The sequence below is a fragment of the Rhipicephalus microplus genome, chromosome 8 (assembly GCF_043290135.1).
Source record: "Rhipicephalus microplus isolate Deutch F79 chromosome 8, USDA_Rmic, whole genome shotgun sequence".
NCBI classification, from domain to species: Eukaryota; Metazoa; Arthropoda; class Arachnida; order Ixodida; family Ixodidae; genus Rhipicephalus; species Rhipicephalus microplus.
The window spans coordinates 35548929-35571370 of NC_134707.1; the positions used below are offsets into that span (position 1 = coordinate 35548929).

Below are 22442 nucleotides of genomic sequence, written 5' to 3' on the forward strand. Positions count from 1 at the left end.
TCATACACTCTAATTAACTGCTGAGTAAAACGGGTGATTTTTTTACAACAATAATCATCATCTGGCTTGCCTGAACTTTCTTGAAATCGTGGCTCTGGCCACTTGCCTGTCATGAGTGGGTGTGGCGGACCAGGCCTCGCCATGCTGCCTAATAGGCCGTTCCTCTGCGTTATGCAGGTCCTGCTGGCGCAATTGGCCGCTCTTCAGTCGGTCGGGATTCAGCCGGACGGGACTCAATTTGATGCACGCGCGGATCCAACAGTTCTACTGGCGCAGTTGGCCGCTCTTCAGTCGGTCGGGATTCAGCCGGACGGGACTCAAATCGATGCACGCGCGGATCCTACATTACGCTCTGCACCGCATCGTCAGTGCTTCTGGCCTCACGTTATCAACCCGCCATACCACGTGACTCCTTCAGACGCCTTTATAAGAGCCATGCCGCATCGCTTCAACTTCAGTGGGTGTGGCGGACCAGGCCTCGCCATGCTGCCTAATAGGCCGTTCCTCTGCGTTATGCAGGTCCTGCTGGCGCAATTGGCCGCTCTTCAGTCGGTCGGGATTCAGCCGGACGGGACTCAATTTGATGCACGCGCGGATCCAACAGTTCTACTGGCGCAGTTGGCCGCTCTTCAGTCGGTCGGGATTCAGCCGGACGGGACTCAACTCGATGCACGCGCGGATCCTACATTACGCTCTGCACCGCATCGTCAGTGCTTCTGGCCTCACGTTATCAACCCGCCATACCACGTGACTCCTTCAGACGCCTTTATAAGAGCCATGCCGCATCGCTTCAACTTCAGTGGGTGTGGCGGACCAGGCCTCGCCATGCTGCCTAATAGGCCGTTCCTCTGCGTTATGCAGGTTAGTGTTTATTATAGCTCTATCAAAAGTGACTATCGTGGCCTCCTGGTCCTGCCATGCCCACGCCAGTGTCTTGAAATTTTATGCAATGTTTTTTGTGCATGCAAACTTTTGTTATGTGGGGATGTTGAGTTGAACCCTGGGCCGAGCACTGAAGCCTTATTGACTAAACTGCTGGAAGGCCAAAATAAGTTGGTCACAGAGATGGCTACTTTGAGGGATCAGCAGTCCAACATGGAAAAAATGATTTCAGACCTTAACAAGCGTTTTCTCGAATTTGGAATGCATATCGATCGAATAGACGGCCTAGAACAGGCGGTCAAATCGCTACAAGCGAAAGTAGCTGACATTGATGATAGGAGCAGGCGTTCAAACCTGGTTTTGTTTGGCATTCAGGAGGGCAGCACTGAAACTGAGACAACTCTTCGCGCTGAGGTGATTGAAAACCTTTTTTGGGACAAGCTAAACGTAAGATGCAGCTCTGTTGTAAGAATCCACCGCATTGGAAAGCCGGGTAAAATGAGGCCAGTAATTGTATCCTTTCAAAATTATAACGAAAAGCAGGATGTTCTTAAAAATGCACGAAAGTTAAAGGGAACAAAAATTTACATTCAGAATGACTATTCGGTGGATACTCTAAGGAAACGCAAGCTTTTATGGCAAAGTGCAAAAGAGGAAAAAAAACAGGGCAAGAAAGTGATTCTTCTGCATGATAAACTGCGAATAGATAACGAACTTTACGTATGGGATGATGTCACACATTCGAGGGTTGAACTGGTTACTCGGCGAAAAGTTTCCTCCAGGGATTGACAGATACCTTCTCGCCTTGAGGAACTGCGCCTCTTAAATATCAATGCGCGTAGCATTGTGAACAAAAGTGATATTCTTGAAGCTTTGATCTTGGGATACAGCCCTCATGTTGTTGTGATCACTGAAACTTGGCTCCGAAGTGAAGTTCACGACAACAGTATATTTCCGCCTTCGTACCGAGTATTTCGTCGAGATAGAAGTTCAAAAGGAGGTGGCGTTGCCGTCCTGATTAAACAAAACATTTCAGCAGCACTTTCAAAACAAATCAATAACCATGAAACTATTACCTTGAAATTGTCATGCTGGGGCTTTTCCTTAGTACTAGTAGCCATTTATCGCCGTCCCGATGCTCCACCGGAGTTTTTGCAGGATTTATGTGATCACGTCTTGGGTTTTAGACAACAAAAAATAATTATTGCTGGTGACTTCAACCTTCCTGGTGTAAATTGGGAGAACCCGTTTGCTTCTAATGAACCCAGTGCTCATGTTCACAGTGTACTGGACTTATTGATGTGCTGTAATTTGGAACAGGTGGTTAGACAACCTACTCGTGTTCAGGGTAGTTCCTCTTCTATATTAGATCTTGTTTTTTTGAGCCGATGCATGACCGACTTTTCTGTGACAATTGAACCTGGTCTTTCAGACCACTATATGGTGAAGTGCGTATGCCACTTCTTGACAAAGAAAAGTGCTCCTTCTAAAACTGTCGCAGTCAAAGATTACCTTCATGCAGCGGATGAAAGCGTCTTAGACTTTCTTGACATAAACTTGAGCAATTTTGGTGGGTCTGATGTTTCTGAGCTATGGGAGACATTTAAAAGGTTATGTCTATACTGCATAGATCATTTTGTGCCAAATAAAATGAAAAGGATCGCGAAAAAAAATCCGTGGATCACCCGTGACATCTTGCATCAAAAAAGGAAACTAAAACGATTACGACGTCACCGCGCATCTCAGACAACTATTCACACAAACCAGACACTTTTAAACCAGTCTATCCGATGTGCTAAGCAATTTTATTTTCAACACACTCTTCCAGACTTCATACGGACGGCTCCTGATAAATTCTGGTCGCAATTATCTCGCAAGAAAGAAGGTACTCTTCAAATAATTCACAATGATACAATCGTTGTAGATGAAACAAGCATAGCGACACATTTCAATGAGTACTTTCAAAGCGTTTTCCAAAAAGATTGCGACAGCGCACGGGCTTCTGCTACCTCTCCTTATCTCGACGCAGACATCGTGTCCTTATCTGGAGTTGTATCTATGCTTCTGAATTTAAAGACTAAAGCTTCGCCTGGTCCCGATAACATTCACAACGCATTTCTGCGTCGATACGCTGAGATGGTTGCTAAATTCCTTGTGATCATTTTCCGCGCCTCCCTGTCTTCTTCTTCTGTTCCGATAGATTGGAAAATAGCGCGAATTGTACCAATACTCAAATCAGGAGATAAATTATTGATTACAAATTATCGCCCTATATCTATTACCTGTTCTTGTTGTAAGCTTCTCGAGCACGTCATAGCTAACTACATCACTAATTTTCTTAATGAGAACAATATATTAACCCCATTTCAACATGGGTTCAGAAAAGGTTTGTCCACTGTTACTCAACTGGTCACAGTCATACATACTTTCGCATCTATTCTTGATAAATCCGGGCAAATTGATGTTATTTTCTTAGACTTTAGGAAGGCTTTTGATCTAGTTCCCCACAATAAATTGATTTTCAAACTTAAAAATATTGGCCTTCCAGAGTTTATTGTAAATTGGGTATCCGCGTACTTGTCAAATCGAACACAATTTGTTGATATAAATGGTCACTGCTCATCTAAACTTCAGGTTACATCAGGAGTTCCTCAGGGAAGTGTTTTAGGGCCCCTACTTTTTTTAATCTATATAAATGATATTGTTGAAGTTGTCCCTGAATATGTCGGAATAAAGCTATTTGCCGATGATTGCGTGCTGTACAAGGAAATTGTTACCATGAATGATCAACAGCTTTTAAATACCTGCCTTGATAACGTTTACCAGTGGTGTAAGCAATGGGATATGAAGCTAAACTCAGACAAAACAGTGTACATGAACATCACTAGAAAGAAAAACTTCTTTTCTTTTCCATATGCGCTACAAACTCACGTACTCAGGGAGGTCAGTGTGTATAAGTACCTTGGCGTAACGATAACCAAAAATCTAAGTTGGAATATGCATGTATCGAACATTTGCGCATCCGCCTTCCGTAAGCTATGCTTTCTCAAGTACAAACTTCGTTTTGCCCCGTCATCAGTGAAGCTGTTAGCCTATAATACCATCATTAGACCTTCTCTCGAGTATGCGTGCGTCATTTGGGACCCATACACTAGGAAAAACATCCATGCCATAGAAATGATTCAACGTAAATGCATCAGGTTTATATTTTCTAAGTACCGCATGACAGACTCCCCTACAGCTATCATGAAAGAAAATAATATACAAGAACTTCAACTTCGTCGCAAAATTCTGAGATTAAAATTTCTTTTTCAGTTAAAACACAAACATTTCGCACTAGATGCCTCTACGTTTATACAACCACTGACGTCACGAGAAACTAGAAATCGCCATGCTGCGTCAATAACACCATTCCAGACACGTACCAATACATTTAAGTTCTCTTTTTTTCCCAGGACCATTGTAGACTGGAACGCCCTGCCGTTTGAGTCGTTACAGAACATTGAACACTTTGATTTTATCACTTCATAACGTTAAGCCCCATAATGCTCCTATCGCTGCGCCATATGTTATTGCGAATATGTATTGGTGTGTATAGTTTTGTGTAAATATACTTAATTTGGTCACGAATTGTTACTAATTTATGTGGTGAAAATTGCTGTTGAATATTAATTGTCATGCGTACATTTATTAATTTTGTGTGCCTTGACTGCTGATTGCTTGTGATTTTTTTCTTTTTTTTTTCCACTCCTGCATGGGCTCTGAAGAGAGCCTGCAGTATTCTGTAAATAAATAAATAAATAATAAATAATAAATGTTATCTCACGCTGATAACGCGCATGACACTCAGTGCCAGAATGGGCTTGGCGTGTGGCAATATATCAAATAACGCAAAACAGATAAGATTACTGTCGTGGGAAATTATTACACCCTGTTTCTCGATGTTTTCATATGATGTAGTAATATTGGGGGGGGGGGGATAAACATTCCAAAACAACGATGTGGTTTTGAGGAGTGCTGTAGCGGCGAACTCCAGAAATCGGACCAGCTGGAGTTCTTTACCTGCACCTCAATCTACGTGGACGAGCTTCCAGCGTTTGAGCCTCTGTGGAAAATGTATAGGCGGCTGCTGCTGGGATTTCGTACCATGACTTTCGGCTCAGCAGTAGGGTATAACATAACCACTATAACACCATAGTGAATGCGTGTTTGATTCCGGCCGCGATGGTCGCATTTCTGTGCCGGTGAAATGCTAGCAGCCCGTGTACTTCACAATGTGTGCGTATGTTCAACATCAATGCCAAAAAGTTACGGGGCGCTTCACTACAGCTTGCTTAGTAATTATATCAGAGTTTCGGCACGTGAAACCCGAAAAGTTTTGCAGACGATCACCCTGCCCGGTTCCTCGTTTAAGATTACCTTTAAAACGTGACAATCTGTTTTAGGTGAAGCGCGTGCAAGCCGTTCGAAATACTGGACCCATCAATTAGGTGTTCTTGCCGTTGCATGACACAATATATCTTTGTGCCGATGCTGCTGTCACAATCTGTGTTAAAATTTCGTGGGACGTTGAAGTTTTATATCAGTAAACAGCGATCTACACATGTGCCCGTGGCGAAGTTCGATCGCCTATCTTTTTCATGCCGAAGTGCTTGACGTCACGAAAACGAACGAAAGCGATTGGTTGGAGCATTTACGCAGACTATATCCGCATATGAACGGCGATAGTTGCGGACGAAGCTCCCATTTTTTGCACGTTTATAATCGAGTACACACGCAACTTTGTCGGGCTCGGGGTTGCGAAGCGTAATACCGAGGAATGGACAAGGCTGAAAACCTCTGGAGACTGAAGAGAACCCGCCAGCGGTATGAATCAATCAGTGAATCCCCACCTAAGAACCCGAAACGAGGAAGCGACGGGCGAGTGCTTTTTACCGGCGGAGGCATCCAGGAGATGATGCAGGCGACTTTGTCCGAGATTACTAATACCGTGGCAACCGTGAAGGTGAGTGCTGTGTCCCAGACGTCCACAACGTGATTTAGAATTTCTGAAGAGTGGGAGGCGTAACTGTTTTCTGCGTGGCTTCCGTACGCTACAGCTGCGAATCCGCAACCGCCGTGATTTGTAGTTGTGCCATAAAGAAAATACCGTTTAACAACTCGTTTCGCCGAAACATTCGCATGTTGACGTTGTGTGTAATGCGCACAAAAATGGGTAAAAATATGAAATAATCAACACCACTGGCCCGAGGAAGGTATAATTGAAGTCAGCCCTCCTGTTGGGAAAACAGGCAAGCTCTTTCATTGAGCTTGCCAGCTTTTAAAGAACTGGGCTACCCTTAAGCTTCGTGTTTAAAGACACTCTAAAGACAACTATTGAGTCGACGTTTATTGTTGAAATAGCGGTCCAGAAACCTCGTACTTCCTTAGCACTTTTTTGCCAAGGAAGGGCCTATTTTGAAGAAAAATTACGTTTTAGTGGTCCGCATCGGCTTAGCGCACTTCGAATCGCCCGCCTCAAGAAGCCGACCGACCGGACCGGTTCACGTCACTGTTGCCGTGCACAACGTTGCCCAGCTCTACTGCGCTAGAAGCAGCAGTCGAAAGCAGCGGGAGCCACAGCAGCAACAACGGTCATTGATCAACTTCCCGCCATTAACTTCGAGAATGTATGCTTTTTTTTTTGTTTCAATTGCACCCCGCTACTCACGCCTTTCCCCATAATAACGTCCGGCAGTTCATTTTTCCGTGAATCAAGCAGGAACGAACAAGTAGCATTTTATTGCGTCTCTTGATGTACGAGAGGTTATTTAGTGCAGCTAGATCGATTATTAGTAATTAATTGTAGGCGGTCTTTCTGATGTCATCGGGATCATTTTGAAAATGTCCTACTGCGGCGCTTGTGTTCTTGTGCATTCACTTTGATTTCTCGGTAAGTGGGGCACTGTTAATAATATTGCCGTTTTAGATGTTGCCCTACATTGAGCTTTCATTCTGTCGTAAACTATTTGACATTATAGTGTTCCTTTAACAGTTGAACGTGATAGTGATATTGTGTCTTTAGTGCGTACTTACCACTCATTGCACACCGTTTGTATGATAATACTCGAGAAGTTTAAGTTGTGCATTACTACAATGTAATTAATAAATTTGAAAGGGGCATGTATCAGTGAAGCTTTCTTCGCATATGATGGCATTCAGTAGCATACTTTAAACCGCGGACAATTACGTGCGTGAAATGCTTCCGAACTTGTCATACACACACTATGTGGTCTTAAGGAATTATGTGCGGTAACGTATGTGCCTTTTGAAATGGGTGGATTGCTTTAAAGGGACACTAAAGGCAACTATCAGGTCGATGTCGATTGTTGAAATAGCGCTCCATAAACCTCTTAGCGTTACGATTGTGCCAAGAAAGGGCTTGTTTTCAAGCGAAATTTCGTTTTATTAGTCCGCATAGGGCCAGCGCACTTCAAGTTACTCGCCTGAACGGAACGTCTGACGTCACTGTTGCCGTCCACAACTGTCCCACTCTTAATGCGTGGTCGCCGACACTATGGTAGTTGCTGAGGGAAAGTAGCTGGAGCCACAGCAGAAACAACGCCCATTGAATGATCTTTAGCCATGACCTTCGAAATTGCAGGTGTGACTGGTACGACGGGGTCCCGCTAGATGGCACGATCTTTCCAGGTTAAGCACCTGAAAATTTCGAACCACTCGAGCCATTCCTCTAGTAACGTCCAGTGGTTCTTTTGTTAATGAATCAAACAGGGACGAACAAGCAGCATTTTATTGCGTCTCTTTATGCGCGGAAGTTTCTTTTTCATTTAGTGCAGCTAGATTAATTACTAGTTACTAATTCTAGGCGGTTTGTCTGACGTCACCAGGATCATTTTGAGAATCTCGTACCACGGTGCATGTGCTCTTGTCTTTCCCTTTAATTCTGGGCAAGTAGGGTACTGTTGTTGATAATATTGTCGTTTTGCACGTTGTCATACATTGAGCATTCCCTCTCACGTATAATGTTATTTGTCTTCAGTGTCCCCTTAAACCACAAAGCCATTAGATAATCACATGCTCTGACACCCGACGGCGATGTACGCGCGCTTGTTACAGAGTATTACTGCGATATTTCATGTGTTGTGAAACCTGTGCACAGCCCGTGTGCTTGTAAAGCAAAAGTTTTCAGTGAATTTCTAAGCAAATGAAGTGTTTTCTAACCAGGCTCGTGGCTGCGTAGTGCAACACCTGCTTGTCACGCAAACGACCTGCGCTCAATCCTGAGTCAGGTCCATTAACTATTAGAATTTATTTTATTGGCGTCTCAAGTTTTCGGTCATGGAGAAGATGATTTCTCATTCACAACCAACAATGCCCACGCCGACGCCGGAATTTTCTTCCAAAGCAGCTTTTTAACGCTTTCAAGTTAAAAACGCATTAACTTAATTTGTATGGCAGCACCAAGGAGGACATGTGAGAGCGTAACCAAAATAACACCAATCAAGGAGTTCAATCAACCAATGCAGTGCTATAGTTACCTGCAGCTGGCGGAAGCATATTCGTGAATTCGTGGTTAAACAGCCTGATAGAAGGACAGTTAGTGCATCCAACTATCTTGCTTCTTATGTGAAAGGCTTCTGTTATTTTGCGGCCCGTATACCTACTTCCTTCGATAAACTGTCGCATCATTAAATGTGGGTTCACAACCACACTCAGAAATCCCGTGGTATTGGAAAGCGATCAATCATGTTCCCTTAGTGACATCTCGGGAGACAACGCTCTTGAGGACGTCGTCTGTACGAACAGGGTGCAGCTGGTTTGGAAGCCTCCACTGCAGTGTTGACAACTGCTTTTTGTTTCGTCGTTTTTTACTTAGCACATTCGGTACAAAGGACCATAGGTTAACACAAAAGACATAAGCACCAAATGGCAACACATTGAGTACAACTGACCATAAGCTAACACAAAAGACGCAAGTACCAAATGGCTAGCAATCTATGTTCACAGCCGGTGAAATGAACTGCCTTAGTGAAATACTCGACCCTGTTTCAGGAACAATTACCACGAGAGTATGCACATCAGCCTCTCGAGTGGTTGACCACTGAATCACAGTCCGAAAGCAGAGAGGTCCGGCCTCACAGCTCACGGTCTACGAGGAGAAACCCTAACCCATCGACAGTTAGCAAGAGTCCTGATAAGGATGACAACAATGCAAATACTCGGGGTAAGCTATCTTATGACTGACAATGATACGACTGTGGTTTGACTACCAGTATTCTCACAGCACCTTAAGCATTATCGCTAGTTCAGTGGTAAACTATAACATCTGCATTCAGAAGAGCCAATTATTTTTCTATCGCTCATTGACAAGGCTACGTTCACTGTCGCAGCTCTAAGAGGAAAGGAATTGCTCCAAGTGTGAGAAACGACACGAGGAATCGATCCCAAAGCTTAGACAACATGGAAGCCTTTGGAAGGTTATCAACAATGTTGCCTTGTAAACGGTTGCCGTGTAAAGCATAGTTAATATTAACCGAGAGTATTATTTAGGGCTTATTTCTCGGTAAAGTGACAGTGTCACTAATGGTAAGAACGTCATCGAACGTACTCCTGCCAGTTTCAGTAGATCAAGGGTTGAAGTTAATGTGTTACTCGACTTTCACGTGAATTGAGCGGACCTTGAAATAAATGATTAAATAATTTCTTTTTTAATAAGTTTGCTTTAAATGCAGTGTCGTTCATCTGCATGTTGTGCGTTTGGGTTGGCACCCTCGTTTACGCTGTCAATTTTTGTATTTTTTTCACTGAGTCAGTAATTTCATTCACCCAACCTTCAGCGGTACGAGAGGAATCGACTGTGGCGTCCGGCTCAGAGTTGAAGCCCGTTGTCGTCAGTCAGTCGCCTGGCTACGGAGAACGGAAACGACGGTTCGGAAGAACATTTTCCCCGCAAAAATGGCGCTAATGCATCGGGGACACGTTCGCACAAGACATCAGCGAATGGGCAAATGACTCCGCAAGAAGACTGCACAAGACCCCATTCAGATGAGCAGGTTGCCCCTTCGAGAAAAAGGTATTTCGCTTTAATAAAGCAATCTTTCATACTTGTAATTAGAGTAGACGCAATTTTAAAACGTTCATTTAAAGGCGATTACTTGTCTTTAGAGTGACAGCGACTCTTCAGTTTTGCAGTCACATATTTGAATCCAACTGACAGAAGTTTGTGCTTCACGGTGACCCAAATAATAATAGAAAGAAAGACGACACGTGAACACCGGTCGCACTTCGGTGGTGGCGAAATGAGAGAGGCCTGTGTACTGTACAATGCCCATGCACGTTAAAGAACACGAAATGGTCGAAATTTCCGGCGCCCTCTAGTACGGTGTCTCCCACAAACAAAACCTGATTTCGGCACGTAACACCTCCTATACTTTATTAGGAGGACACATCAACGGGTACGTGCAAATTATCAACTGCGCTGAAAACTTTTTTTTTTTTTGCACGAAATCTTTTTGTGGTGAGTGGGAGCTTGTGTTCACGCTACACTTAACTTGCCATCGTAATACCCCCGTAACGCTGATGTGTTCCAGCAAGAAATAATTAAATCAGTAACTCTTTTTAGTGGAGCTTTTTGTGGAATGGTTGACATTGCTTTGAGTCCTGAGGGATAATCGTATCGCGATTTGTATATTGAACGTCATAACAGCCAATGTAGTCGAAGTTAGTCCATGTCTCCAAACTCAGTACGGCTTCTGATCATGTTGCGGCGTCGGGTCTTGAATGTAAACACAAGCTTCAGATGAGTGTTGTGTAGAAAGCTATGCGCACCCATTTGCACTATCAAACACGTGCAGACCAGGAAAGCGTTCACGCTTGTAGCAGCAGCACGTGCTACAGAGATAAACGAAACAAAGTAAACCAAAACTTTCTGCTAAGGTGCACGTTGTGGGCACGTATGAGCAGGGATGTGGTCACATTTTAGCTGTAGGAATGCTTATTACTTAGAACAGAGGTTCGTTTACCGAGAATATTTCACTGTTTCGTGCAAAGGCACAATATATATGCCTGTTTTCTGCCAGTGCTTAACACACAGGTAATCTTTGCGCATAAATCCACAAATGCGCACACACCAACTGTGACGAGGTCAGCCGATTTTGATTAACTCAACCTGTAAGTTGCTCGTGAAAACGTGGGTATAAAAGCAGCTGCCATGTGAACAGTGATATGAAGCGGTGCCTCGACGCGCAAAAGAACGAACTGCGCAGTGGTTAAATGTCGACCGCATAAGAAAACACAAAGCACTTCCTCGGTCTCCCACTCTTCTTCTTCGCTTAGCACGGGAGGCTCGAAAACTTAGTGAATTCACCGCTGCAGGTGACGAGGGACGACAACGTAGATGCATACTGTGCAGCTGTGTCGCGGCAAGCGCGCTTCAAGAGACGATGGCCGGCTGGCTGTCAAATCTGAGATTCACGAGCTCCTATCTTGCGTTGGACAAGTGACTTGCTGTATATGCTCAAAAAACGTCAAAAACGTCTTCTTTTTGATGTATACTTGCACACTGAGCATTCATTTCCAGTGTTCTCGTAAATTCTTCAGATTTGGATTCAGTGTCCTTTGTTTCTGCCGTAACAGACTATATATCCTCAATGATTACTGCTTTGCAGTTCTGGTGAACAAACCCGACTGAAAGAGCGCCTTCACCATTTGCGTTCTCGATGGCGAGCTGCGCAGCGAATTCTGGACGAGATTGGCGCTCGGTTAAACGGCGGGACTGCGGATCCAAGTGAACAGATAGATAATCCCGCCGTTCAAGCTTACAGGTAAATGGAAAGCGATGGTTTTGCTTGTGAACGTGTTAAACACTGCCTTAGTGATGTTGCGCGACTACGTTTTTGTGTACTTGTTCTTAATAATGCTACGTTACAGTGCTTGTTCTTGTTTATTTATTTTACCATAAATTCCCCGGGGACCGGGAATAGATTGGGTATCCTTGAACAGGAAGTGTCGCTGGAGCAAAGTTCCCTAAAAGCAGTTGTCTCCAACGGTGTCGCTGTGTTGAAGAACTCGAACGCATTCGGCTTCAATGAACGCTCAAGGATTTTTCAAGTATATACCTACATTCTCCTCACACATGTTTTATCTTGCACATGTTTCGTCTTCAATTCTAATTTTGCATGTAAAGAAAAGGGTGATCGCGTTTTTACCATTCCTAGTATTCATGTTTTCCCACGTTCGGTGCGCCTATAGTGCCCTCTTGTTTTGTCTCTGCCAATGTCTTTTTTTTTTCGCTCGATTAATTGAACCAAAGCTATCTACTTTCTGTTGCTTTTCTCAGACGTCTTTGAGAAAGTTACAGCTGTGCCTCTTTCATTCATTATATACCGACAAGCCGCTACACAAGCTCTTCTATCGAAACACGATGTAAACCTAAGAAATACAAGGGGGCAAAAGCCCTATTGGCTTTGTTAGGTTTGTTACCAGACCTTGAAGCTTAATGTCAGCTGGTTCTTTCGCAAACTTTCTTCAACAGCGCACCAAACAGACACAGACAGCCGCAAACTTCCAAACTACTACCACAGGGTTTGTTTCAATTTGTTTTTTTTTTTTGCCAATTTTACCAATGTCATCGTTTCGCTGTATATTACTTCAAGTACTTATCTCTTTTTTTTATTCCCCTTGTAAGCAGAGCATTTCTTAGTCGCACGATGTCGCGCTTCGGCGTAGCCGTCCACAACCCCACTGTGCATGCTCGCGTCTCGTGCGGGCCCGCGAAGACACCCGCAAGACTGTCGCTTCAGGAGCCATCAAAGGATAAGACACCACCATGCGTTCAGCAAGCCGAGCATGCGCAGTGAGGGTGTGGACCTCTCCCCGTAATTCTCTCTCCCTCGAACGTGGTTAGTGTGTATATAAGCGGCGGAGCGCGCGTTCGGAATTCAGTCAAGGACGTCTTTACATGGCTTTCTCTTGACTTGACGCTTTGCTTCACTCAAGTAGATGTGATGGAAGAAACAGTACTTTCAATTAGTAGCGGGACAGAACCTAACATCAGCGTCCCACCACTCGTTGAAAGCAACGCTTCTCCATCATTCAATAAATAAGAGTAGCAAAGACGCAAACACAATTAGGCGTTCCCAAATTATACCCAATTATGCAATATTCACGTGATACCCCACCCCACCCCCACTCTGCGACACATTTACTCGAGGTCCGCCTGTGAGAAGATCGGGGCGGCTTTTTTTTGAGCTTGTGTTGTGTTGCTGCGTTATGTGTTTATGCCTCCCGATCCTGCCTAAGGCCTTCATGGAAGGCGGGAAGTGTGTAACAGAATTATTGCAAATATATTGATCGTCATGTACCAGCTAGCTGATCATGTAGTACCAACTCGCTCGAAACCACACCTTGTTCAGACACCGAAGCTAAAGATCAGGGACGCCTCAAGTTCTTTCGTCGCCGCAAATACAGAACTGCACGAGGTGGGCCGTCAGCAGCTTGAGCGATGCGCAAACGTAACGCTACTCGTTCATTTCTTTCGTTTCTTCACAGAGAACAGCGTTGGGGTGATGCCCAGCACAAAAAGAGGGCACTTTCTGAGTCTGCACCATCCGTGCCTGCCCGGACTCGCGGACCACCCCGATCACGCTCCAAGCCCGACAGCCCGGTGGAAGAAAATCCTGGAACTTCTACACTGTTCGACGAGGTGTTCAAGCGGCCACAACTGGTGTCCAGGAGGCCTCTAAGAGCTCAGTCGCAGCGTCACGATACAAGTACCAAGCCTCGGAGCTCTGTAGTCGCAACGAGCACTGCGGACACACTGCGTATCGCGAAGGCTGGCAAGCAATCGCCACCAGTAAGTGCACCTATATATACGTAAAATAAAGTTGTGGCGAAATTTCGGGACCCTTATCGCCTTTAAGGCTTCACCGTGATAGCGATATTCTGTTCCTAGTACGTACTTCAAATACAGGCTACTCATTAAAGAGAATGAACTGGGGACCAGATATCGCAATCGCGTTCAGTATTGCGTTCAACTCGCAAAGGCAAAGATTCAGAGTCCGTAAATTTTTCTCAGTCGTAGAATTACTAGCACCCCTCACACGTGGCCTATTACCTACAAAATAAAATACATGAAACTCAATTGTAATACGAAAACTACAGCGAAAAACATATCACTCTCGGTATAGCGCCACACGAGCGCCCGAACAAACTGTAGTATACTTGAATTCATTGCGACCCAATGTCCAATATCTTGGACGTTGCCAATTTCAGAACGTATGCAAAACACTACCACATGTTTTGCTCATACATGAACTGGTCTGTGTGCTTCAACTTCTTAAGAGCGTAAATCAATGCTCAAATACGCTTTAGGACATCCAAGAATGAATATTTATAAAAGCCATTCATGCTCAATCTCGCCATTTTGAGAGCTCCCGAGAGGCGGGAGATGCACCGACTTCGACCATATTCACTAGATGGCTGCACGGGTTTTACAAGCAGCCAATAACATGTTTTCTAGGAGCAGGGAAGCGCTTTCAAAGCTGTGGCACGCTGGATCCCTATGCCCAAAATATTGGGCAAATTTCTAATAGAAGGGTCTCGGAAGTCCATAGACCTAATTAATGAAGAGGAGGATCCTCTCCTTTCTCGGTTATTGCGCGGGAGCACAAAAACTGACATCACAGCCTCGGCAGTGAATTTCTGGAGGTTTATGCATGTTCACCACAACAGCCCGGAGAGATCTAGGGCAGCACCCAGTTATCCTTCTGGGAAAAGTTCTATAGTTTTCTTTTTTCATTGTTCATTTGCTCTTTTATGTAACACCTGACGAAGCAGCAAGCCCTTTACTTGATGCCCATCTCATCAGGCCGAGTTAGATACATGCGACATCAACCAACAATGGCCTTGCAATCAAACCGGTACAAACCTTCTCCCATGTGCAGGCACCGGGGACCTCCGTCTCGCACTACCTGACCGGGTTCTCAGAGTTTCTGCACGAGAAGGCCCCGTCCGTCTTTCCACATTGGCGAAGCTTCGAGCGTCTCGTACTGGACGTTCGTCGAGCTATCCACGAAAAGCCTGCGGCGGAGCTGGACTCGTGGTGTTCTCACAGCGAGCGACAGCCCTGCTGGCTCCTGTCCTTCGAGGACACGTTAGCCAGATTTGTACTTTTATACGACATCGAGATGGCGGTTATTCATCCTGGATCTTTTTCGATGCATCACGTCGACAGAGATTTTCTCAAGAGAGCCAATGCAGAGGCAATCCGTGACAGAGCGCGTGAAATGGGCATAGAGCCCGAGCGTAAGTGCTGTACAGTATAGTGTTCCGAGATGTAGTCCCGGGCAGTTACACGAACTTTGGATGTTCACAGAGACTCGGCTTTAGATGAGCCCTGGAACGCGTTCTCGAGTAATTATCGAATGGCTTCACCAAAGAAGTAAACTGCCTCGCGGATCAAGTAAAAATCATTTTAGGATCCGTGAAGTACGAACGTAGTTACAAGGATTTGCCGCATGCTTCCTCTCTCAACACTTGCGAAATGCTTTTCCACGATGTGCCGCGACGGTTGCGTGCATCGTTCAATCTGACAATGCGTTGAAGGCATAGGCAACGATGACAGCGGTTACTATTCTACTACCCACTGGTGGTACCGAAAAATGACTGCGCGTCACATCGGGGTTGAACAATGCAACAATCTTCACGGCCTTGAATGCGTAATGACGCAAACTAGGATTAAACTTTGCAGTGACATATCTCGGAGCACAAACAAGCTCTATTTTGAATACCCTGTTTTATGGTAAGATGTCGTAGAGGGTACAAAAGCACAACCTGCAGTGATCTAAACCAAAGCTGCGAGATATGTTTGAACCAGCCATATGTCATAGGTGTGAAAAGGTCAAAAAGTCTCGAGCGTGTAGTGTCGTGGATACAATGTTTAGACAAATGGCCTTCTATTCTTCAAAGCTGCGCCTCCGAATTTCCACCCATGGAGAAGACCAGGTCACTTGCGAAAATGTTGACTCCACCGACAATCCATCCTTACTGGCAGATCTGTGTCATATATCTATGCTTGATCATAGTTACGTACATGTAATATGAAAATAGAAGTCTGAATATTTAAATTTTTTTCCGGTACGACAACAGTGTCGCGACACTGTTCTCATCACGAAATCGAAATGCCTCTACAGCTCTGAACACGTGTCCTATTGCAGAGTTCCTCTACGAACGAGAATGTCTTATCACGTGGCTTCTGCGAGCGCACCGGTGCATTCTACGAGTGCGTCTGGACCTCACCGAGGTGGCGCAGTCTCCTGGCGAGTTCTGTCGGGGATATCGCCTCCACAAAGACTACAAGATTCTCGAACTGGGAGTCAGTGGGAAAACCCTGCTTAGAGGGCGCCACCTCTTTCTGTTTCTCGGTCACGTGACTCAGCTCACCGAACTGTCGCTGTTCGGACTGTACCTGACGCACCCAGACGACGATTGCCGCCTCGCCGCGCTAGTCGCAAGCAACGTGTTCCTGAGGAAGCTCACGCTAAAGCTGTGCCATATCGCCGACAGGTAATAACAGCAGTAAGTTGTAGAGCTTTACGTGCCGAACCCATGACTACGAGGGACACCGTAGTGGAGGGTCGCGACAATTTCGACTATCTGGTGTTTTTTGACGTGCAGCTAAATCTAGATTCACTTTGTCTCCGTCGAAAGGCGGCCGCTGCAGAGATCCGATTCAGAACCATTCAGTCAGCAGACGTGTGCCGTAACAACGTAACGAGTAGTTCGGGGCAGGTTGCAGTGTATTTTGAGTATGGGATTGTACTTACTGCGTTCAGAGGGTCTGTTTCATTGTGGCGTCCCCCTTGGTTACTTACGACTAAAGTGCATTGGTAATGTGGCACCGCGACGTTTTTTTTTTTAATATGGTCGAAAAGTGCTACCGGTACTAGAGGACCTAGAGAAAACGTGAATCAAGTGTTAGCGTGGCGCCTACGGTATGGAATTCACCATTTCAATGTGAGAAATGAATCACACTCTCCTCTGTAAACGTATGTCGTAAGCCAATATTACCACGTCATAAGCACACATACCTCGCCAATTGACTTACTTTTGGTATGGGCAGTCACTCCGACCACCGCGCTATGCTGTGACGTGCGTGCACATGAGCTCTATATTGGTAGAATTACGCGCCATACAGAATTACAAGTATACAGTTACACCATCAGGGTCTTGATCACACCGGAAGTAAGCCGCTCGTTCCAATAAAAGACCCAAGAAAGTGCTCAAGGTCATGGCGTGAACTAGCGAACGGATGTAACTTCTTTTCTCCTTGTCATCCCTCCTTACGTCGCTTTCAGCGAACTCGCAGGTACGAAATGAGAAAGAAATCACTTAGATAAAGCGCGTGAAACAGCCTTTTAATTGCACTCGTATTAGGCAAGTTACAAAAATGTTCCGGGCAATCTATTCAAAAGTGAAATATACAGCAATAATGAAGTCATTGAAAAGCGTTGCGGGGAGACTTTCGTATATCAAACGCGCGATACAATCACAGAGAGGTAAAACAAGGTGCTTTACTGTGGTTTAGAAAGCATTGGCTGTTAACGTGGCAACTTTATCAATAACTCAGAACTCATGTGAACGCCCTAAGAAGAATCTTTAAAGAACACCATACGGTATCGATTGTTTTGGGGGCTTTCACCGTGTTTTCACCGTGAGGTTAGGTCCGTGAAACGACGCAAAGGCAAGGCTTTGACGTCGTGGCATGGAAGACCTGAGCGCGGGCCATTATTCTGCCAGACAATTAATAGTTTTTTGTCCATATTCAATAAAGGTATTTCATTGAATCAATATATCGATATGCACAACGCACCAGGCTCGTCCGAGCTCGAGTGGTGGCTCTAAGATTATTACGAAGAACTGAAATGAATGGAAACTTTATTAGCAATATGTTCAGAAAACGACATGATACAAATCAATTAATCGTTACTCAGGATGATAACTGTCAGTGTCCCGTGCCTATCACAGGCTGTAGCAAGGAGAGAAACTCGTGGAGGCGAGTCGTTCACAGTGGAGTTATTTTAAATAAAAGACAGGCCGTCCAGAAGGCCCACAATACGGTGGGACATTAAACATTATTGTCCAAAGTGGAAGTCACCTACGTCAAACTTATGGTTGCTCTTCAGGACCTGAACGAACTTCATCATACCAAACCTGTCATAATCAAATAGCTCATGATAAGGAAATAACGCTTTTTGTACAGGCAAGATAAGAATTTACATGTCCAAGAACGTCGATATAGAATACTTGTTCATTGCATCTGAAAGGTACACTGAATTCATTTTCAGAAACTTGGAAGGCCTTATTGATGCTGTTAAGGGTCTGCCGCTCCTCGAGTGCGTCTCCATCTCTGTGCTCGATCCCGAATCGTGCTTCGAGCGAGGCCAGCAACTGTCCCAACTCCTGGTCGGACCCGGGTGTAGAAGTCTGCAACAGGCTCATTTTGATGTTCCATGCGATTTGGGACCGATCTTGGAACGATTGGGTGAAAATGAACAAGTCGTCGAAGTCTATATCAATCAGCAGCTTACTACTCCTTCGGAGCTCATGAAACTCTGTGACCTAGTCAACGCAAACACTCATCTTAAGCACCTTTCTCTACCTATCAACATGGACTCGACTCTTCCTAGACGCTATTATAAGTTCGTATTAAGCAAGTTTGTAGAAAAAGCCCGAATGGAAGTATTAAATCTGCAGAATTCGTTCATCACAACACGAGGCATTAAAGCCATAGCGGAAGGCCTGAAGAGAAATGGCGCTAAGGAGGCTTCAGAACCCACTTCGGCAATACAGACCACTGAAAACAACATTGGTCGACAGCGGTATCTTAAGGCACTATATATCAGAGGCGACCTTACTTGCGAGCACCTTGGTATTCTTGTGGACGCACTGGACGCCAACAGGACCCTCGAAGTTCTTGATGTTGGTCGAGTACTGCCTTCGCCATCAATGAGTCACGCCGACGTGACGAGGAAGATTGTCGACCAAGCCTTTCGACAGGGTCAGTGCTCGACGAGATCCCAGAGAAGCCCCGTCGCCACAGTACGCGTTAACAAAGTGTACTTCGGCGAAGACTTACATCTTCTTATCATTGCCGTCCGCAACGATGTGACATTCCACAAGTTGAATCTCTTGTTTGGCGATTCTCCTACAGAAATGCTCAAAAGTCACTCGTTTGACTTCAGCCAGCTTCTAGCACTGTTACCCTTCTTCGCAGTAGCAGAGACGCTGGAGACATTGGAAATTCAAGTGTCTGTGCCCGGGACATATGACGTCGCTTTTATGGGGGTCTCTCTTCTCGCCGCCACGAGCAACAGCCTGACTGAACTCAACGTAACTTTGGCGGACTCATGCTGCGAGTTCGTCTCCATCCTGTTGCTCCACGGGCTTGCCTCCAGTATCTCGATTCGCTCGCTCACCATGAGTGGATGGTCACTGAAGCGTCCGGTGCCGTTCTGGTTCTTCCGCTTCTGCCGCATGAACGAAAGCCTGCGTAAGCTTCACATTCATATCACCAACCTGGAAGCCGACGACAACACCACATTCTACGAAGACCTGCCCGACGCTCTCGCGAAGTGCCGCTGGCTCGTGGATTTCAGGCTCACGTGCGGCAAGTTGCGTGAGCCAATATTCATTCCCGAAGTGCTATCCATTATTCGCAGAAACAAGCGAGTACAAAAATGGCCAGTTAAACTGGTCGCGACCGCTGAAGGCGACCCACAAAAAGTCGTGAAGCATTTCGACAAAAATCTCACACTCGACAAGAGCGTCAGACTCCGGCGTTCCATGGATGTTCCTGATTTCAAGCAACACGTTTTCGAACGTTTCATGTATTCCACGGATGTGATTGACCGAGCTATAGAAACGATCAAAAATTTGGTTTCTAGTACTTTGGGCCATCGGGCGAAAGTTCACCGCAGGGCCACTACACCGGGTCCTGGTTCGAATGTCAGGGACGAAGCCCGGACTGGCCTCATGGACGAAGCCACTCAGGAACGCCTTTTCAGAAACTTGCACGTTCGTGACCTTCGTGGTGGGAATTTTGATTTGAATGTCGATCATTACATGATGCGAATTTCAATGGTGAGTCACATGATGAGAACGGTTTACAACGAACAGCAGAAACGCTACGAAGACACGCTAGGCAAGCTCCATCAATGAATTGAAGACATTATAGATGTGGAGTCTCTGTGAAAATGCGGTCAGCGTTGCTAATGTGCTCATCTTATATTATAGGACAAACGGTCTTGTTCCCTCCACATAGATAAGTCATCACTGCTACGTCAGGATATGTGCATTAGATGAGCTCAAGATTTTCGTGGCGTTTTAAGCGTTGGGCCCTGTGAATGTGCACGTAACTTTGCAATAGAGTGCAGCTGTGAACCACTTTCACATGAGAGTATTAGACATGAAGAGCATAACTTTGTTTACCAAGTCGGCAAGCGATATTAGTCTTTGTTTTAAAGTACTGAATGAGCTTGATTCGAAGGTATCGTAAAGCTCACGTACATAGCTGCTTACATCGATTAAATTTATCATTAACTTCAATTTATTTTACGCATGACAAAGGACTTTGTCAGCGACGTCCTGCTGCCTGTATCTTGCATGAGCTCATTCCATCGTGTGACTGCAATGTTAGTTTTTCCTTGTCCCTTGTACGGGGGCACTGTCCACTTCAAAAATGATGTCACAATGTCACTGAGCCCTATGTACACGACCCTTCCTGTTGACCCCGACTGTGCTTCATTTAGTTTCACTTTTAGTCAGTACTGCGTGTTCTGGGGCCTGCACAACTTTGTTCTTATATCTTACTGTTAACAAAAAATACAGACTAGCCCTGATTTGCTCGCTTGCCTACATCCAGCTTTGCCTGTTTACTTAATTCGAAGATGATTTTGGTTCCTCTATCAGCTGTCTGTTCCTCATGTTCTTAGAGTCAGACTGTTTTAGTCATATCTTTGCACTGGTATTCAATAACCACTGTATACGCTTTGTTACGCCAGCGGAGAGGAGTTGGTATGTTTTAGTCCCCATCTATTTTCATCGTTTTGTAAGTTCATCTATCATGTTCGATGTAGTTTTAGAAATTGACGCAGGTGAAAGGCCTGGAGATATCCGTTCAACGACGTTTGGTAAGCAAGGCTAAACATGAAGCCCAGACCTACTGTGTCCTAAACTGAGCAAGTCGCGAACCTTGGATGACTTTGCCGTCAGCTCTTTCTATTGAATAAAATTTATTCCACCTACTTGTACCCTCCCTCGAAGGGAAAGCTTTGATTTTGGCACTGTATACTACGCCACATTTCTTTCAGTATCAGTGAATGTGGTTTTCTGTAAGAATTGCAATGAATAGCTTTGCAGATTGTTCAAGCCCGGTCCTTTCCTAAATTTTCTTTGAGTTCTCGATTGAAAACGCAACTTATCCAGGTAGTGTTTCCATTTATATATTCCACGTTGTACTCACATTGTAGTTTATGGTACGATAAAGACAAGCAAGCCATCACGTATTTAATACTACCGGAGCTCTATGATCTTTTCTTTGTACTAGAGCTGGTTGAATTTAGACGTTCAACGAAGTTTGCTTGTGTGGTTATACTGTGGCGCATTTGGTACAGGTACGTGGATATACAGCACCAATCTGTAACGCCGCTCTTATACTTCCCCCTCTCCCTGCCTTAATTTCCCGCATGATCTATGAGTCACCGGCAGTTTGGAAAATGAAGCGACATGCCCCATCAACGGGAGCCGGCTGTAATAATCGGCTAGGCGCCGGTTATTTTTAACGGTGTGGCATGTTTTATTCGACGATGGTCTCGTGATCCACTTGTTCATTCCCATGCTGGGAAAATTTGAAATCTATATATAATGTGTACGCGCTTGCATTTTTCGCGCTTTTTATCTCATTGTATTCCAACTATACGTCGTGTGGAATATATCAATAAAATCTGAAATACTGTTTTGCAATCGCATGTACATTTACGACAATCGCATGTTGGTTGTGTTATGCTAATCACCTCTTATGCATGCATAAGAGGTTCTCCATTCTTTTGTAGGCATCTTTATGTTCGCATTTGATCTAAGGCAGTCTACATAAAACTCCAACAAACTCTAGCCAGATTTTAGGAATACGCCAATGTGACCAAATTATCTCGCTGACAGCATGTAGTGAGCTACAGTCGTTGATAAATTTGAGCGAGGGACATGTCCTTCGTGTTCGAGACGTTAATCGCGAGACGTTGGAAACCATCCCACCCAAAGATTAGGGTGGGATTAGGGATTAGGGTGGGTGCACAAGCGGCCACGTCCTGTGGATGCGCGCAAAACGACGACCTTTCAGGCGTGCCCTCCGGATCATTTGCGCCATCTCGCCAGTGATAACAAAAACACGCTGAAGCCGCCACTCTTGGAGTGCCGCCAGCGGTTAATGTTTATAAACAGCTCTCCGTTAGCAAGCTGAAGAACGTGCGCTTTGTGGCCGAGTTGGTTCGCACAGCGCTGCTAAA

The 22442-nt window shown here is 45.1% G+C and overlaps 1 protein-coding gene across 2 annotated transcripts; it reads left to right on the forward strand.

Moving 5' to 3' along the window:
- Positions 1–129: 129 nt before the first annotated feature.
- On the forward strand, positions 130–21903 carry LOC119165336 (uncharacterized). 2 transcript variants are annotated; one of them, XM_075871533.1, is made up of 8 exons: positions 130–861; positions 8935–9106; positions 9720–9955; positions 11550–11705; positions 13432–13735; positions 14826–15186; positions 16098–16446; positions 18228–21903. In XM_075871533.1, the coding sequence occupies exons 3-8, from the start codon at positions 9891–9893 to the stop codon at positions 20098–20100; spliced, it is 3108 nt and encodes a 1035-aa protein (XP_075727648.1). In that variant the 5' UTR covers positions 130–861; positions 8935–9106; positions 9720–9890; the 3' UTR covers positions 20101–21903. The 2 variants fall into 2 exon arrangements, with proteins under 2 accessions (XP_075727648.1, XP_037273413.2); XM_037417516.2 differs by lacking the exon at positions 130–861 and adding an exon at positions 5634–5887.
- Positions 21904–22442: the final 539 nt, after the last annotated feature.

What these genes read in the sequence shown, in the direction of transcription:
- LOC119165336 (XM_075871533.1), top strand. Translation starts at nt 9,891, where the DNA reads ATGACTCCGCAAGAAGACTGCACAAGACCCCATTCAGATGAGCAGGTT. An exon ending in CCCGCCGTTCAAGCTTACAG is followed by an intron (nt 11,706 to 13,431) that starts GTAAATGGAAAG and finishes GTTTCTTCACAG; the next exon opens with AGAACAGCGTTGGGGTGATG. An exon ending in CTGTGCCATATCGCCGACAG is followed by an intron (nt 16,447 to 18,227) that starts GTAATAACAGCA and finishes ATTCATTTTCAG; the next exon opens with AAACTTGGAAGGCCTTATTG.